At 34.5% G+C, this 20,785-nt stretch overlaps 1 protein-coding gene across 8 annotated transcripts in view; it reads right to left on the bottom strand.

Moving 5' to 3' along the window:
- The window catches only part of lrba (LPS-responsive vesicle trafficking, beach and anchor containing), a 778,336-nt gene that overhangs the window by 107,924 nt on the left and 649,627 nt on the right, over positions 1-20,785 (bottom strand). For all 8 annotated transcript variants that reach the window (XM_061923000.1, XM_061922999.1, XM_061922998.1 and 5 more), the window contains one exon: positions 20,128-20,295. In XM_061923000.1, the coding sequence (XP_061778984.1) occupies positions 20,128-20,295 (168 nt within the window). The remainder of the gene's footprint in view (positions 1-20,127; positions 20,296-20,785) is intronic.

Below are 20,785 nucleotides of genomic sequence, written 5' to 3'. Positions count from 1 at the left end.
ACTGTATGTTTTCATTATGGAGAAAAAATACAAACAAATGAATTATGCAATAAATACGGAGCCCCTAAAGGGACATGGGGGGAACATTTTTTTTAAATAATTGTATCTATTTATTTATTTTTTTAGACATGTATCTCGTGCGCACGAGAAACTTTTTATAAAGCTATAAAAATAAAAATAAATTATAATTTTTTTAAATCTTTTTTTTTTAGACATGTATCTCGTGCGTACGAGAAACTTTTTATAAAGTTATAAAAATAAAAATAAATTATAATTTTTTTTAATCCTTTTTTTTAGACATGTATCTCGTGCGCAGGAGAAACTTTCTCGTGCGCACAAGATACATGTCTAAAATAAATGAAAAAAATTATAAATTTATTTATTTTTATTTTTTTTTAGACACGTATCTCATGCTCACGAGAAAGTTTCTCTTGCGCACGAGATACATGTCTAAAAAATAAAATAAAAATGTTTAAAAAAAAAAAAAAAATTTACATTTTTTTTATAACTTTATAAAAAGTTTCTCGTGCGCACGAGATACATGTCTAAAAAAAATTAAAAATTATAAAAAAATGTTTTCCCCCCAAGTAGTTTTATGTTAATAATTCCTAAATGTAAAAAAATTAAATAATAATAATAATAATAGATTTTATTTGTGAAAAGCACTTTACATTGAGTAAACAACCTCAAAGTGCTACATCCATCCATCCATTTCCTACCGCTTATTCCCTTTTGGGGTCGCGGGGGGCGCTGGAGCCTATCTCAGCTACAATCGGGCGGAAGGCGGGGTACACCCTGGATAAGTCACCACCTCATCACAGGGCTCATATATATATATATATATATATATATATATATATATATATATATATATATATATATATATATATATATATATATATATATATATATATATATATATATATATATCTGCTGTTTTCTGCATTACAGGATGTGAAAGCCAACATTAACCTTTTTTTTTTTTATTCACTGTATGTTTTCATTATGGAGAAAAAATACAAACAAATGAATTATCCAATAAATACGGAGCCCCTAAAGGGACATGGGGGGAACATTTTTTTTAATAATTGTATTTATTTATTTATTTTTATTTTTATTTATTTTTTATTATATATATATATATATATTTTTTTTTAATACACTGTAGCACTTTGAGGTTGTTTACTCAATGTAAAGTGCTTTTTACAAATAAAATCTATTATTATTATTATTATTATTATTTAATTTTTTTACATTTAGGAATTATTAACATAAAACTACTTGGGGGGAAACATTTTTTTATAATTTAAATTTTTTTTTAGACATGTATCTCGTGCGCACGAGAAACTTTTTCGTGAGCATGAGATACGTGTCTAAAAAAAAAATAAATAAATAAACTTATAATTTTTTAATTTATTTTTTTAGACATGTATCTTGTGCGCACGAGAAAGTTTCTCCTGCGCACTAGATACATGTCTAAAAAAAATTATTAAAAAAAATTATAATTTATTTTTATTTTTATAACTTTATAAAAAGTTTCTCGTGCGCACGAGATACATGTCTAAAAAAATAAATTAAAAAATTATAAGTTTATTTTATTTTTATTTTTTTTAGACACGTATCTCATGCTCACGAAAAAGTTTCTCGTGCGCACGAGATACATGTCTAAAAAAAAATTTAAATTATAAAAAAATGTTTCCCCCCCAAGTAGTTTTATGTTAATAATTCCTAAATGTAAAAAAATTAAATAATAATAATAATAATAGATTTTATTTGTAAAAAGCACTTTACATTGAGTAAACAACCTCAAAGTGCTACAGTGTATTAAAAAACAAAAATATATATAATAAAAAACAAAAATAAAAAAAAACTAGAACAGCCAAATAGCTAAAACTAGTACCGTATGCATATATCTAAAAAAAAAGGCTTTTAAAAAAAAGAAGAGAAAAAAAAAGAAGGGTTTTTAAGCCTTTTTTTAAAAGCATCCACAGTATGTGGTGCCCTCAGGTGGTCAGGGAGAGCCTTCCACAGACTGAGAGCGGCGGAAATATACAGTACAGTTCAAAAGTTTGGACACACCTTCTCATTCTTGGTTTTCTTTATTTCCATGACTATTTACATTGTAGATTGTCACATCAAAACTATGAATGAACACATGTGGAGTTATGTACTTAACAAAAAAAGGTGAAAAATAACTGAAAACATGTTTTATGTTCTAGTTTCTTCAAAATAACCACCCTCTGCTCTGATTACTGCTTTGCACACTCTTGGCATTCTCTCCATGAGCTTCAAAAGTGTCATAAAAAGTGTTTGTGACGTCCCCTCATGTTTTATGTTACTAAATTAAACACAACATTAGCACCACTTAAAACAATGTTGCTACTGATCCGACATTTCCTAAAAATTATAACTAAAAAAAACAACAACTTAAAGCCTTGTCCAGATGTTTACTGCAATTTTCATGTTCAGCTCATTTTTACTGCAAATTAATATTTGCTCCAACTATCGGCCTTATTTTCTACTAATAATCGGTATTGGCCCTGAAAAAAATCATATTGGTCGATCTCTAACACCTCAAAGGGCTACAGTGTATTAAAAAATATATAAAAATAAAAACATAATAAAATAAAATAAAATTAAAAAAACTAGAACAGCCAAATAGCTAAAACTAGTATGCATATATCTAAAAAAAAAGGCTTTTTTAAAAAGAAGGGTTTTTAAGCCTTTTTTAAAAGCATCCACAGTCTGTGGTGCCCTCAGGTGGTCAGGGAGAGCGTTCCACAGACTGGGAGCGGCGGAAATAAACAGTACAGGTCAAAAGTTTAGACACACCTTCTCATTCTTGGTTTTCTTTATTTTCATGACTATTTACATTGTAGATTGTCACATCAAAACTATGAATGAACACATGTGGAGTTATGTACTTAACAAAAAAAAGGTGAAAAATAACTGAAAACATGTTTTATATTCTAGTTTCTTCAAAATAGCCACCCTATGCTCTGATTACTGCTTTGCACACTCTTGGCATTCTCTGGATGAGCTTCACCTGAAATGGTTTTCACTTCGCAGGTGTGCTTGGAGCTCATCATTTATGGTCAATAAAGTGTAGCACAGCTAAATGAGTTTGAAAAATGATTTGAGAATAACACAAAATTCGCGCCAACGATTTTAGTCACTTTTCCTTTATGGCAAAGTGTCGTAAGGCAAAGGTCGGATGGTGGCAGACGGCAACTTGCAGCCGCCGCCACACGACCAGGCGGTCAAACGTCAGCAGTAAGAAGGAACACACGATCCACTTCCCCCGGGGTCAACTACCTCTTCCGATCCAAAGCGCACTAACGGCAATCGAACACGAACACAAATGAGCGTCTCATTGCCGTGACAAAGAACAGCCTCTGGGCCGGTTGTCACTCCGTAATGGCGGACTCTAGGGACGCGCTTAGTGAGACACCTCCTCCGCCGCCGCCACCACAACCGCCGTGGTCAGGCCGTGACGATGCCCAGGCCCTGGGACTCTTACTTACCCGGGTCACGATTCCTAAAACCTTGCAGAGGAGCCTCGGCTTGGCTGGCTCGGGTTGATTTAACTCATTAAAACGCTCTGACTGAGGGTGTTTGTGAAAGGTGAAGAATAACGGATTAGACAAGTGATACACTGCAAAAAGTCAAAAACAAGGGGAAAAAAAATTACAAAAATGAGGGGTATTTTACTTGAACTAAGCAAAATTATCTGCCAATAGAACAAGAAAAGTTGGCTTGTCAAGACTTTCCAAAACAAGTAAAACTAGTCCTAAGTGTCCCAATACTTTTGTCAAGTATTAGTCATAAGTGTCCCAATACTTTTGTCTACTTTTAGTCTGAAGTGTCCCAAGACTTTTGTCTAGTGTACCTACCTTGTCTGCATTGGTGCTTCCTGCTTTTAAGCAGCCATCTTAAAAAAACAGCAGCGGTTCTTTGAAGGCTCATAAAATCAAAACCGGAGCAGTTAGAAAAAAACGCGCTTCTGTCCTTTTAATCACAAGGGTTTAATCTCTCTCCTGTGTTAGTTTGAAGCCGAAACGACAAAACGCGCTCAGAGGAGATAGTTTTTGAAGGAAGGTGACCGGTTTTTACAAACATTTTGTTTTGAAGGGGGAATAGCAAACTTCCTGTTGATTTTTGCTGGGGGTTGTCAGTTTATGAAATGTAGGTCTAAGTGAGACCTACATAGAGGTTTTTGTTTCATGTCTCTCCGACCTTCCCAGTGGGAGTTACAGGCAGTTTTGTCATTTTTTTCTTCCGAGGAGCAGTTTTTGTTCTGCGTTTTATTCAAAAATTGCGCTAGAGCGCAATTTTGAGATTTGGGGTTAGGTTTTTTTATTACCGTATTTTCCGCACTATAAGGCGCACCTAAAAACCACAAATTTTCTCAAAAGCTGACAGTGCGCCTTATAACCCGGTGCGCTTTATATATGGATAAATATTAAGATTCATTTTCATAAAGTTTCGGTCTCGCAACTTCGGTAAACAGCCGCCATCTTTTTTCCCGGTAGAACAGGAAGCGCTTCTTCTTCTACGCAAGCAACCGCCAAGGTAAGCACCCGCCCCCATAGAACAGGAAGCGCCTCTTCTTCTACTGTAAGCAACCACCCGCCCGCGTAGAAGAAGAAAAAGCGCGCGGATATCACCGTACGTTTCATTTCCTTTGTGTGTTTACATCTGTAAAGACCACAAAATGGCTCCTACTAAGCGACCGGGATCCGGTTCATGAAAAGACGCAATCTCTCCATCCGCACACGGATTACTATTTCACAGCAACTGATATTCCTGTGAACCGCACTGTGGATACAACGGGAGCACGTACGGTGAATATTCGCACCACAGGGAATGAGAAGTCATCCTTCACTGTGGTTCTAGCTTGCCATGCTAATGGCCAGAAACTTCCACCCATGGTGATATTCAAAAGGAAGACCTTGCCAAAAGAGACCTTTCCAGCCGGCGTCATCGTAAAAGCTAACTCGAAGGGATGGATGAAGAAAAGATGAGCGAGTGGTTAAGGTAAGTTTAAGTTTACGCGAAGAGGCCGGGTGGCTTTTTTCACGCAGCTCTGTCCATTTTGATATACGTATGTTTGTGATTGCACATTTGCGTACATTTTAGGAGTGAACAGAGTTGTTAGAACGCTGGTTTTTAATATATTATTAAAGTTTGACTGACCTATCTGACTGTTTTTTTGACATTCCTTTAGCGCAGTTAGATGCGGCTTATAACACAGGGCGGCTTATTGGTGGACAAAGTTTTGAAATATGCCGTTCATTGAAGGCGCGGCTTATAACCCAGGGCGCCTTATGGTGCGGAAAATACGGTAGATCGCAATTTTTGCCAGTCCTGATGTGTGTGTTCAGTTTGGTGAGTTTTGAAGCATGTTAAGAGGGTGAAAATACAGCTCAAAGAGGCAAAAGTTACTGTTTTTAGTACTTTTTTTTGTCTTGAAGGGGGAATTGCCAACTTCCTGTTGATTTTTGCCCGAGAATATACTATTATTAGCTAACTTCAATGAACCCAAAAATAGCTTAAAATAAGTATATTCTCACTAATAACAAGTGCACTTTTCTTGGTAGAAAAAAAAGAGACTTTTTTTGCTCAATATGTTGAAAAATATTCTTAAATGAAGTAAATGCTAGTGCCATTATCTTGACATAATGATATGCGCTCGCCATTACATTTCCTGAAACCAGCAAACTTATACTAAAAACTAATTTATTGTTCTTAATGGAAAGGCAACAGGGCAAGCGCTTGTTACTCTCGGGCAGAGGTGGGTAGTAACGCGCTACATTTACTCCGTTACATCTACTTGAGTAACTTTTGGGATAAATTGTACTTCTAAGAGTAGTTTTAATGCAACATACTTTTACTTTTACTTGAGTATATTTATAGAGAAGAAACGCTACTTTTACTCCGCTACTTTTATCTACATTCAGCTCGCTACTCGCTACTAATTTTTATCGATCTGTTAATGCACGCTTTGTTTGTTTTGGTCTGTCAGACAGACCTTCATAGTGCCTGCGTTTCAACAAATACAGTCACTGGTGACGTTCACTCCGTTCCACCAATCAGATGCAGTCACTGGTGACGTTGGACCAATCAAACAGAGCCAGGTGGTCACATGACCTGACTTAAACAAGTGGAAAAACTTATTCGGGTGTTACCATTTAGTGGTCAATTGTACGGAATATGTACTGTACTGTGCAATCTACTAATACAAGTTCCAATCAATCAATCAAAAGTGTGAAGGAAAAAAGACCATTTTTTATTTCAACCGTAAACCCCGTCACAAGCCTAAAGACTGACTGTACAGTTCCTGTCTTCACAATAAAAGTGCCGCTCCATCGCGCCTGCGCTTTCAAAACAAGAGTCTCCGAAAGCCAGCGCAAACAAGCTAGCAAGCTACGGAGTTTGACGCCACGCCAATATATTTCTTGTAAAGTGTATAAAAACGAATATGGAAGCTGGACAAATAAGATGCCAAAAACCAACCACTTTCATGTGGTATTAGACAGAAAGGAGGAACTTTTCTTCTCCTCCATTTGAAAACGTGGACGTTATCATCACTACTGTCTGATTCCAATCAATGCAAGTCATCAGAATCAGGTAATACACCAACTTATATTCTTGTCTTCATGAAAGAAAGGAATCTATATGTGTTAAACATGCATGTATATTCATTAAAACACCTTTAACATGTAAACAAAAAAGGCAAAATAAATAAATATAAATTATATACTGTATATATATATATGTGTGTGTATATATATATATATGTGTGTGTATATATATATATATGTGTGTGTATATATATGTATATATATATATATATATATATATATATATATATATATATAGTGTGTGTGTGTGTATATGTTACTCATCAGTTACTCAGTACTTGAGTAGTTTTTTCACAACATACTTTTTACTTTTACTCAAGTAAATATTTGGGTGACTACTCCTTACTTTTACTTGAGTAATAAATCTCTAAAGTAACAGTACTCTTACTTGAGTACAATTTCTGGCTACTCTACCCACCTCTGCTCTCGGGGTCTCCGAGCCGCTCAGGCAAATCATATTGTCTAAAAATGCATTTTTCCATGGATAACATGACATCATCGCGCCAAGTGCGTGCTCTTTCAGTCAATTAGTGCGCATATGTACAGCCCGCCCCCCGGCCAAAAATGTTTTAATTGTAATTTTGAAGAATTTATCTGAATGTGCATGAACTATTTCTGCTCAAAATTGTTAGAAATGTTAAAATATTAACTGTCAGTTTACTGTACTGTGCCAACTGCACTACTATATGAGTACGTATGTTCTATTGTTTCATTGAAAATAAAACAGCAAAGTCCATTTGGCTGTCATCTGTTTTAATTATGAGACACAATTGTGTCAAAGTCATGATTTTTTTAAATTTCATGCTTGAAATAAGAAATGACGACTTTAAAAAAAAGTAGTTTTATACTTGTGAGTGTTGATGACACAGCTTTGCAACACTTGATATTCTAGTTTCAAGCATGTTTTACTCAATATAGGTCATCAAATCTCAGCAACAAGCTGTAATATCTTACTGAGATCATTTAGAACACTTAAAACAAGTAAAACACTCTAACATAAAATCTGCTTAGTGAGAAGAATTATCTTATCAGATAGAAAATAAGCAAATATCACCCTTATTTGACATATTTCATCTTACTTAGATTTCACTTTTTGCAGTGCAGGTAAAGGGAATGCTATAATCATAACCTTGCACTTTTCCTTTTTTTATGCATACTAAATCACACGCACCAGTCACTTGATGGTACCTTGAATGCATGTGCATGTATTTATGATCCACAGAAATAATGAAGAACCAGTGATCCATTACAGTGGACTATGTATAAACCAAAAGAGTGGGTAATGGCTTGGACTATTCAGTGTGTGTGTGTGTGTGTGTGTGTGTGTGTGTGTGTGTGTGTGTGTGTGCAAATGGCCGCTACTGCCTGGCAATGAATCTGCATGAGTGCATGCCTCTCTGTGTGTGAGTGTGCTCGGTTATAGGCCAAAGCACATCTGGATGGGAATTAGGGCGAATGAGGTGATAAATCAAAGATCCACCCCTGGTGCCAGCGAGGCTCCAGTCATCGAGCATGAAGGGCATCTGAACACGGGAGCAAAGATGGCGGCTCAGTCTCCTCATAAACGCCCAAGTCCCATCTCCGTGCAACATTTGGACCGTTGCCTTCAGTCTTTATTGCCGGTGTATTAACTGGAGGCTTGTTTTCACTTTTTATCATGCAGACCCATTTATTACACCAACAGCACTGCACAGGCCGTATTTTCCGGACTATAAGCCGCCACCGTTTTCCCACGCTGTGAACCCTGCGGCTTTTAAAACGGTGCGGTTGACTTATACCTCTTCAGATCTGCTATTAACCTGTAATTAGTGTTCTGTGTCTTGTAAATGTTCAGTGTTTTTATGTATTTTACAATGTACTGCTTTTATATTTCCTGTATTTTATATTATTATTACTCTGAACTGTTTTATATTTTAATTTTTTTTTATCCTGTAAAGCGTCTTTGAGTACTCTGAAAAGCGCTATACCAAATAAAATGTATTATTATTATAGATTGATAATGTTTTGTATTCAACAAATAGTTTTCATAGAACACGGACATAGACACTGAAAAGGTGTGTTATTGTTTATATAATGCCGCCATCTTTTAATAATAATAATAATAATAGATTTTATTTGTAGAAAGCACTTTCCATTGAGCAAACAACCTCAAAGTGCTACAGTGTATTAAACAAATAAGTAAAAAGATAATAAAAATAAAAATTAGAAGTAGCACGCATATATGTAAAAAAAGGCTTTTCTAGAAAAGAAGGGTTTTTAAGCCTTTTAAAAAAAAAAAAAGCATCCACAGTCTGCGGTGCCCTCAGGTGGTCAGGGGCTCTAGAGCATTCCACATGGACTTCCTTCACAGCCACATTTTTTCCAACACTTATGATATGCTTTGACTCTTAGTTCCAACACATATGATATGCTTTGACTCTTAGTTCCAACAAATATAATATGCTTTGACTCTTAGTTCCAACAAATATAATATGCTTTGACTCTTAGTTCCAACACATATGATATGCTTTGACTCTTAGTTCCAACACATATATGATTTGAGTCTTAGTTACAACAGATATGTGCTTTAAATCTTAGTTCCAACAGATATGATATGCATTGACTCTTAGTTCCAACACATATAATATGCTTTGACTCTTAGTTCCAACAAATAGAATATGCTTTGACTCTTAGTTCCAACAAATATAATATGCTTTGACTCTTAGTTCCAACAAATATAATATGCTTTGACTCTTAGTTCCAACACATATGATATGCTTTGACTCTTAGTTCTAACACATATATGATTTGAGTCTTAGTTCCAACACATATATGATTTGACTCTTAGTTCCAACAGATATATGCTTTAAATCTTAGTTCCAACAGATATATGCTTTGACTCTTAGTTCTAAGACATGATATGCTTTGACTCTTAGTTCCAACAAATATAATATGCTTTGACTCTTAGTTCCAACAGATATGATATGCTTTGACTCTTAGTTCCAACACATATGGTATGCTTTGACTCTTAGTTCCAACACATATATGATTTGAGTCTTAGTTCCAACACATATATGATTTGACTCTTAGTTCCAACAGATATATGCTTTAAATCTTAGTTCCAACAGATATATGCTTTGACTCTTAGTTCCAACACATATATGCTTTGACTCTTAGTTCCAACACATATGATATGCTTTGACTCATAGTTCCAACACATATATGATTTGAGTCTTAGTTCCAACACATATATGATTTGACCCTTAGTTCCAACAGATATATGCTTTAAATCTTAGTTCCAACTGATATATGCTTTGAATCTTAGTTCCAACACATATGATATGCTTTGACTCTTAGTTCCAACACATATATGCTTTGACTCTTAGTTCCAACATATATGATATGCTTTGACTCATGGTTCCAACACATATATGATTTGAGTCTTAGTTCCAACACATATATGATTTGACTCTTAGTTCCAACAGATATATGCTTTAAATCTTAGTTCCAACAGATATATGCTTTAAATCTTAGTTCCAACTGATATATGCTTTAAATCTTAGTTCCAACACATATGATATGCTTTGACTCTTAGTTCCAACACATATATGCTTTGACTCTTAGTTCCAACACATAAGATATGCTTTGACTCTTAGTTCCAACACATATGATAAGATTTGAGTCTTAGTTCCAACACACATATGATTTGACTCTTAGTTCCAACAGATATATGATTTAAATCTTAGTTCCAACAGATATGATATGCTTTGACTCTTAGTTCCAACACATGATATGCTTTGACTCTTAGTTCCAACAAATATAATATGCTTTGACTCTTAGTTTCAACACATATATGCTTTAACTCTTAGTTCCAACACATATGATATGCTTTGACTCTCTCTTTCAACACATACAGCATGCTATGCTTTGACTCTTAGTTCCAACAAATATAATATGCTTTGACTCTTAGTTCCAACAAATATAATATGCTTTGACTCTTAGTTCCAACACATATGATATGCTTTGACTCTTAGTTCTAACACATAATATTTGAGTCTTAGTTCCAACACATATATGATTTGACTCTTAGTTCCAACAGATATATGCTTTAAATCTTAGTTCCAACAGATATATGCTTTGACTCTTAGTTCTAAGACATGATATGCTTTGACTCTTAGTTCCAACAAATATAATATGCTTTGACTCTTAGTTCCAACAGATATGATATGCTTTGACTCTTAGTTCCAACACATATGGTATGCTTTGACTCTTAGTTCCAACACATATATGATTTGAGTCTTAGTTCCAACACATATATGATTTGACTCTTAGTTCCAACAGATATATGCTTTAAATCTTAGTTCCAACAGATATGATTTGCTTTGACTCTTAGTTCCAACACATGATATGCTTTGACTCTTAGTTCCAACAAATATAATATGCTTTGACTCGTAGTTCCAACACATATATGCTTTAACTCTTAGTTCCAACACATATGATATGCTTTGACTCTCGCTTTCAACACATATAGCATGCTATGCTTTGACTCTTAGTTCCAACAAATATAATATGCTTTGACTCTTAGTTCCAACAAATATAATATGCTTTGACTCTTAGTTCCAACAAATATAATATGCTTTGACTCTTAGTTCCAACACATATGATATGCTTTGACTCTTAGTTCTAACACAAATATGATTTGAGTCTTAGTTCCAACACATATATGATTTGACTCTTAGTTCCAACAGATATATGCTTTAAATCTTAGTTCCAACTGATATATGCTTTAAATCTTAGTTCCAACACATATGATATGCTTTGACTCTTACTTCCAACACATATATGCTTTGACTCTTAGTTTCAACAGATATGATGTGCTTTGACTCTTACTTCCAACACATATATGCTTTGACTCATGGTTCCAACACATATATGATTTGAGTCTTAGTTCCAACACATATATGATTTGACTCTTAGTTCCAACAGATATATGCTTTAAATCTTAGTTCCAACAGATATATGCTTTAAATCTTAGTTCCAACTGATATATGCTTTAAATCTTAGTTCCAACACATATGATATGCTTTGACTCTTAGTTCTAACACATATGATTTGCTTTGACTCATAGTTCCAACACATATTTGATTTGAGTCTTAGTTCCAACACATATATGATTTGACTCTTAGTTCCAACAGATATATGCTTTAAATCTTAGTTCCAACTGATATATGCTTTAAATCTTAGTTCCAACACATATGATATGCTTTGACTCTTAGTTCCAACACATATGATATGCTTTGACTCTTAGTTCCAACACATATGATATGCTTTGACTCTTAGTTCCAACACATATATGCTTTGACTCTCTCTTTCAACACATACAGCATGATATGCTTTGACTCTTAGTTCCAACAAATAGAAGAGGCTTTGACTCTTAGTTCCAACAGATATGATTTGCGTTGACTCTTAGTTCCAACAAATATAATATGCTTTGACTCTTAGTTCCAACAAATAGAATATGCTTTGACTCTTAGTTCCAAAAAATATAATATGCTTTGACTCTTACTTCCAACACATATGATATGCTTTGACTCTTAGTTCCAACACATATATGATTTGAGTCTTAGTTCCAACACATATATGATTTGACTCTTAGTTACAACAGATATATGCTTTAAATCTTAGTTCCAACAGATATGATATGCCTTGACTCTTAGTTCCAACACATGATATGCTTTGACTCTTAGTTCCAACAAATATAATATGCTTTGACTCTTAGTTCCAACAGATATTATATGTTTTGACTCTTAGTTCCAACACATATGATATGCTTTGACTTAGTTCCAACACATATATGATTTGAGTCTTAGTTCCAACACATGATATGCTTTAAATCTTAGTTCCAACAGATATGATATGCTTTGACTCTTAGTTCCAACACATGATATGCTTTGACTCTTAGTTCCAACAAATATAATATACTTTGACTCTTAGTTCCAACAGATATATGCTTTGACTCTTAGTTCCTACACATATGATATGCTTTGACTCTTAGTTCCAACAGATATATGCTTTGACTCTTAGTTCTTACACATATGATATGCTTTGACTCTTAGTTCCAACACATATGATATGCTTTGACTCTTAGTTCCTACACATATATGCTTTGACTCTTAGTTCCAACACATAATATATGCTTTGACTCTTAGTTCCAACAAATATAATATACTTTGACTCTTAGTTCCAACAGATATATGCTTTGACTCTTAGTTCCTACACATATGATATGCTTTGACTCTTAGTTCCAACAGATATATGCTTTGACTCTTAGTTCCTACACATATGATATGCTTTGACTCTTAGTTCCAACACATATGATATGCTTTGACTCTTAGTTCCTACACATATATGCTTTGACTCTTAGTTCCAACACATAAGATATGCTTTGACTCTTAGTTCCAACACATATGATAAGATTTGAGTCTTAGTTCCAACACAAATATGATTTGACTCTTAGTTCCAACAGATATATGCTTTAAATCTTAGTTCCAACAGATATGATATGCTTTGACTCTTAGTTCCAACACATGATATGCTTTGACTCTTAGGTCCAACAAATATAATATGCTTTGACTCTTAATTCCAACACATATATGCTTTGACTCTTAGTTCCAACACATATGATATGCTTTGACTCTCTCTTTCAACACATACAGCATGATATACTTTGACTCTTAGTTCCAACAAATATAATATGCTTTGACTCTTAGTTCCAACAAATATAATATGCTTTGACTCTTAGTTCCAACACATATATGATTTGAGTCTTAGTTCCAACACATATATGATTTGACTCTTAGTTCCAACAGATGTATGCTTTAAATCTTAGTTCCAACTGATATATGCTTTAAATCTTAGTTCCAACACATATGATATGCTTTGACTCTTAGTTCCAACAAATATAATATGCTTTGACTCTTAGTTCCAACAAATATAATATGCTTTGACTCTTAGTTCCAACACATATGATATGCTTTGACTCTTAGTTCTAACACATATATGATTTGAGTCTTAGTTCCAACACATATATGATTTGACTCTTAGTTCCAACAGATATATGCTTTAAATCTTAGTTCCAACACATATAATATGCTTTGACTCTTAGTTCAAACACATATGATATGCTTTGACTCTTAGTTCCAACACATATGATATGCTTTGACTCATAGTTCCAACACATATGATATGCTTTGACTCATAGTTCCAACACATATATGATTTGAGTCTTAGTTCCAACACATATATGATTTGACTCTTAGTTCCAACAGATATATGCTTTAAATCTTAGTTCCAACTGATATATGCTTTAAATCTTAGTTCCAACACATATGATATGCTTTGACTCTTAGTTCCAACACAAATGATATGCTTTGACTCTTAGTTCCAACACATATATGCTTTGACTCTTAGTTCCAACAGATATGATGTGTTTTGACTCTTAGTACCAACACATATGATATGCTTTGACTCTTAGTTCCAACACATATGATATGCTTTGACTCATGGTTCCAACACATATATGATTTGAGTCTTAGTTCCAACACACATATGATTTGACTCTTAGTTCCAACAGATATATGCTTTAAATCTGACTTCCAACTGATATATGCTTTAAATCTTAGTTCCAACACATATGATATGCTTTGACTCTTAGTTCCAACACATATATGCTTTGACTCATAGTTCCAACACATATTTGATTTGAGTCTTAGTTCCAACACATATATGATTTGACTCTTAGTTCCAACTGATTTATGCTTTAAATCTTAGTTCCAACACATATGATATGCTTTGACTCATAGTTCCAACACATATTTGATTTGAGTCTTAGTTCCAACACATATATGATTTGACTCTTAGTTCCAACTGATGTATGCTTTAAATCTTAGTTCCAACACATATGATATGCTTTGACTCTTAGTTCCAACACATATATGCTTTGACTCTTAGTTCCAACAGATATGATGTGCTTTGACTCTTAGTTCCAACACATATGATATGCTTTGACTAATAGTTCCAACAGATATATGATTTGACTCTTGAGTACCTTAGGATACGAGGGCCCCAGTTTACCAGTTTTTTTTGGCATGTGAGCGGTTTCTTGGACAATTGTTATGCTCTGTTAGGTTTTGAACAAAAAAATGGGTTATGAGTCTCCCCACCGCTAGTTCATACAGGGAACCCCGTATGATCCCACCAAAACCCTCAGTCTTACTCTCCAGCCATAAACTATAAAATGATTATCTGAATAAAAAAAACCAACAACAAATAAAATATTTCCCTGTAATAAATAGTGCTTATAGCGCAGAAGATTAGAGTTTTCCACCTGTAATAAATTAGCTATAAAACTGTTGGAGTATTTTTTCTGGAGGTGCCAGATACTTTCTTCATGGACTTCCTTCCCAGCCACATTTTTTCAAGCGGAGAATGATCTGATAATGATTACAAGATGATCCACACGAGAAGGGCAAATGGAAACAGCACCACGCAGCCTTTTAACTTTACATGGGATTGGTGAACTTGTCAGGAAGTTGTTTGTTCCTTTTTTCTTTTCAGCGCAGTGTTTAGTGCGTGTCGCTTTCGGGCAGGCTAAATGGGGGGCGGGAGCAGAGGGCATGAATAATGAACGGACGCCGAGGAAGGAGGAGGCTTGAAGGCGTTGGAAGCGGAGGACATGGCGGAGTGCTTCGCTCAGCGATACTCGCCCGGAGTCTTGTTGGCCGAGCATGCAGACAATTTAACAACTAATCTCTATGCTCTTATAATAATCGCATTACATGTCCATTTGTGATAATGCTCTTGTGTACTTACCCCTGACTCAGCATGCTCAAGGAATGTAGGTCAAAGAACAATATCTGGCTACTTGGGTAGGGTGTTCAAATTGGACATTGTTCTTTTTCAAGGCCGATACTGATTGTTCGTAGTCAAGGAGACCGATGTCTGATATTTGGAGGTGATATTAATTTGCAGTAAAAGTTAGCTCTGGTATACTATAGGCATACTTGCCAACATTGAGACCTCCGATTTCGGGAGGTGGGAGGTGGGGGGTGGGGGCGTGGTCGGGGGTGGGGCGGGGCGTGGTTGGGGGCGTGGTTAAGAGGGGAGGAGTATATTGACAACTAGAATTCACTAAGTCAAGTATTTCATATATATATATATATATATATAATAATTAATTATTCATTTAAAATATTAATAATTAATAATTCATTTAAAATGACCATATTTAATTATTAAAATAATTGCTTGTTTATCAACAACTTTAGCATTTTATTCATTACATTTTGAAGCTCTCAGAAGCCAAGTTATGTTATATTCCTTAATATTTATTTATGAAAGTTTGAAGTATCAATTATCTAAACACAGTTTTGTTTGCATATTTTCAGGATGTAGATATATATATATATATATATATATTCACCAAGTCAAGTATTTCATATATATATATATATATATATACATATATATATATATATATATATATATATATATATATATATATATATATGTTATATTCCTTAATATTTATTTATGCAAGTTTGAAGTATCAATTATCTAAACAGTTTTGTTTGCATATTTTCAGGATGTAGATATATATATATATATATATATATATATATATATATATTCACCAAGTCAAGTATTTCATATATATATATATATATATATATATATATATATATATATATATATATATATATATATGTTATATTCCTTAATATTTATTTATGCAAGTTTGAAGTATCAATTATCTAAACAGTTTTGTTTGCATATTTTCAGGATGTATATATATATATATATATATATATATATATATATATATATATATATATATATATATATATATATATATATATATATATATATATATATATATACATATATATATATATATATATATATATATATATATTCACCAAGTCAAGTATTTCATATATATATATATATATATATATATATATATATATATATATATATATATATATATGTTATATTCCTTAATATTTATTTATGCAAGTTTGAAGTATCAATGATCTAAACACAGTTTTGTTTGCATATTTTCAGGATGTAGATATATATATATATATATATATATATATATATATATATATATATATATATATATATATATATATATATATATATATATATATATATATATATATATGTCTTAATAAGGTTATCCAAAAAATAGTGCTCGATACCGTAGTAGAGCGCAATACCTTACAATAGTGGTAATAAAAGATGCAACCTATGCTTGAAAGAGAAACTGTTTATTATATACCGTCCAGACCTGTCATCCCTCAACAAGCGCAGCGAAATTGTATCAGCATGCCGCCACAGACGGAAACACCTCCTAGGTAACACATGAGCCAATCACCACGCCCCTACGCCAGCCTGTACCCACCCACTCTGTGCCCTATATAAACCATGGTATGTGAATGCTCCCATTAAAATCTCCTGATGATTGAGGGAACCCCCTCATGAAACAGGCCTGTAGAGATGAAGTAGTCTTGTGATTTTTTTCCCACACATACATATATATATATATATATATATATATATATATATATATATATATATATATATATATATATATATATATATATATATATATATATATATATATATCTACATCCTGAAAATATGCAAACAAAACTGTGTTTAGATAATTGATACTTCAAACTTGCATAAATAAATATTAAGGAATATAACATAACTTGGCTTCTGAGAGCTTCAAAATGTAATGAATAAAATGCTAAAGTTGTTGATAAACAAGCAATTATTTTAATAATTAAATATGGTCATTTTAAATGAATTATTATGATCATTTATAATTAATTATTTCAAATATGTTTATTTTAATGTATAATTCTATGGCTGGATGTAATAAGGAGTCAGAAAAAATACAAATAAAAATAAAATTAATTTTGATGTTTTTAGCAAAATATAGTAAAAATTATTATTATTATTATTTTTTTTTTAATTAACAAATATTTTTATTTTTAGGTAAGATAAACAGAATAATACAATTTATCTCTAGTCTGGATGATTTATTTCCTGTCACCCTGTTGTCCTCCCGTCAAGGCTGTCCTCACTCAGGTCCGCATGGAGCTGGAGGGGGCGTGGCCTCCAGCTCCGGCTGAAAATCAGGAGATTTTCGGGAGAATATTTGTCCCGGGAGGTTTTCGGGAGAGGCGCTGAATTTCGGGAGTCTCCCGGAAAATTCGGGAGGGTTGGCAAATTTGACTGAAGTATAGGCAGTAAAATCAGCTGAGAAGACCGGAGAAGAATTCTCACAAAAACTCGAATAAATTACCTGTCAGATATAGAATTATAGAAGAAAAAAAAACAGTAATTTAATTCTTAAATTAATTAGAAAAAAAAAAAAAAAGAACTTTTCTCATGCAGGGAAAAAGGGCTTGAGCAATGGTTATTACTATTTGTTAGGGGTGTAACGGTACATAAAAATTCCGGTTCGGTTTAGAGGTCACGGTTTGGTTCATTTTTGGTACAGTAAGAAAACAACAAAATATACATTTTTTGGGTTATTTATTTACCAAATTTGCAAAATCTTCCACCAAAAATATTTTTCTTAGTGTAATATTTGATGTGAAGTAATGGGAACCTTGGATAGGTCAATAATTCATAATAACATTGATTTTGATTCAATATTATGTTTTGAGCAATGACAGTTTGAAAGAAAAAAAACCCAGCTTTGTTTTATTAGTCAACATTGCAACTTTTTCTAAGTTACATTTAACCTTTAAGCTTTTTTATTTCACTTTTATTATGTTTTTGTTTATTTTAATAGTATTTTTAGAATGTGCCGTGGGCCTTTAAAACATTAGCTGTGGGCCGCAAATGGCCTCCGGGGCACACTTTTGACACCCCTGCTATGGATAATAAAAATTTTAATGTGATAAATCTATGGATAAAAAGCAGAGCCTGGCGACGCATGCGCGTTTATCATAACTCTCTCTCTCTCTCTCTCTCTCTCTCTCTCTCTGTCTCTGCCCCTCCCTCACCAATGCTGCTGTTTGTTTTGTTTTTAACCCCTTCTTAACCCTGAACGTACATTGAAAATACACGCAACCCTAACTCAAAATGCCGTACATTTTAGGCATTTAAGAAACTCCGCCCTGACAGCTCCGCAAAAGAGGACATGTCCGGTGAAAAGAGGACGTATGGTCAGTCTATCGTAGCTCCGTTAGGGTTGCGTGTATTTTCAATGTACGTTCAGGGTTAAGAAGGGGTTAAAAACAAAACAAATTGTGCGCTATCCTAGCCCGTTAGCTGCTAGCATGCCGTGTGTTGTGCCTCGGTGTGCATTGTTTACACCAGTGTTTTTCAACCTTTTTTGAGCCAAGGCACATTTTTTGTGTTGAAAAAATCCAGAGGCACACCACCAGCAGAAATCATTAAAAAACAAAACTCAGCTGACAGTAAAAAGTCGTTGTCGCATTTGTTGGATATGACTTTAAAGCATAACCAAGCATGCACCACTATAGCTCTTGTCTCAAAGTAAGGTGTACTGTCACCACCTGTCACATCACACCCTGACTTATTTAGAGTTTTTTGCTGTTTTTTTGTGTGTAGTGTTTTACTTCTTGTCTTGCGCTCCTATTTTGGTGGCTTCTTGTCTTTTTTTGGTAATTTTCCATGTCTTCCTTTGAGCGATATTTCCCGCATCTACATTGTTTTAGTAATCAAGACTACTTCAGTTGTTTTTTTATCCTTCTTTGTGGGGACATTGTTGATTGTCGTGTCATGTTCGGATGTACCCCACCCCACGCCTTCACCACCGCTTGATTCCCCTCGGGGTGATGGACGGCTGGCAGCGCTTCATAGCAGCAGTCGACCTCCAGGGCCCCAACTCCCCGCCCGCCCCTCTGTTGCGAGTTGTCCTGATTATATGTAACATGTTTATGTGCACGGCATGGAGGTTTTTTCCCACTCCAGACTAGGCCCTCTTAGGAGCCCAGTCTAGAATGTATTTTTTTTACTCATCTTCTTCCCCAGCGTTTTACCTTTTTTCTCCTCTTTTACGGGGTGCCTTTGGCGACCCATAAGCGTTCCCGTTCTGTAACCCTGTACACGGTTTGTTTGTCTAATCTTGAACGGGTTTGTGCTGAAAACATAGTTTCGTTGTACTTGTGCAATGACAATAAAGTCCTATCCTATCCTACATTGTGGACGCCGTCTTTGCACCACAGTAAGTCTTTGCTGTCATCCAGCATTCTGGTTGAAAAGTGAGTGGTTGAAAAACACTGGTTTACACAAAATGACAAATACCGGTGCAGATAATCGGTCCATCTCGAGTTTAAATCGTCCAAGGAAGACTTACTTGGAGTCAGAAAGCCAATAAGCATGTGGTATGCAAGGGTAGTATAGGATGCAGACCGAGGGCCAAAGGGACATGTGCAGTGTTGGCAAGCCTCACCTCTCGGAGCACGGGCTCACTGATGGAGTTCAAGTTGACGGCGCCCTCATAGGTGAGATAGTAGAACACGTTGAGGGCTCTGGTGGCCTCGGGCCCTTGCTGCTTGTAGCCGAAGATCAGATCGATCCACTGGTGGAGCTGGCAGGACACGAACTCGCTCTCCAGAGCCTGGGGGTCGGGGCCAAAAGAAGACGTGAGTGACGTGGCGAAAACCTCGTACAATTGAACTGTAAGAAGTCCGTGCTAAGAGATATTGCAAAAAACAGTATTTTGATTCCCATGTTCAATATTGTTCCAAATTCACTCATACTCATACATCTCAAAGCAGACTTGCTCAATGTTAAGAGTTATTAGAGAATATTCTAGATCAGGGGGTGGGAGAACCCTAACTTTTGTATTTTTTTTTTCTTGTTTTTGAACACTGACTTTTTGCAGTGTAGCTTCCGCAGCAGCTAGTGGGTTCATGACGATAACTTCTGTTTTGTTTGATCGGCCGTTTTACTGCTGTGTTACAGGCACCGTTTGGAAACTATGAAGGTTTAACATTTACAACATTTTACAAACAGATATATATCTACGGCTTATAGTCCGGTATGACTAATATATGTAAAAAAATGTAATTATTTTCTAAAATGTAAATACCGGTGCGCTCCATAGT

This window comes from Nerophis lumbriciformis, linkage group LG27 (genome assembly GCF_033978685.3).
Source record: "Nerophis lumbriciformis linkage group LG27, RoL_Nlum_v2.1, whole genome shotgun sequence".
Taxonomy (NCBI): domain Eukaryota; kingdom Metazoa; phylum Chordata; class Actinopteri; order Syngnathiformes; family Syngnathidae; genus Nerophis; species Nerophis lumbriciformis.
The sequence above is the reverse complement of the archived record's forward strand: the minus strand, read 5'-3'. Positions and strand labels throughout refer to the sequence as shown.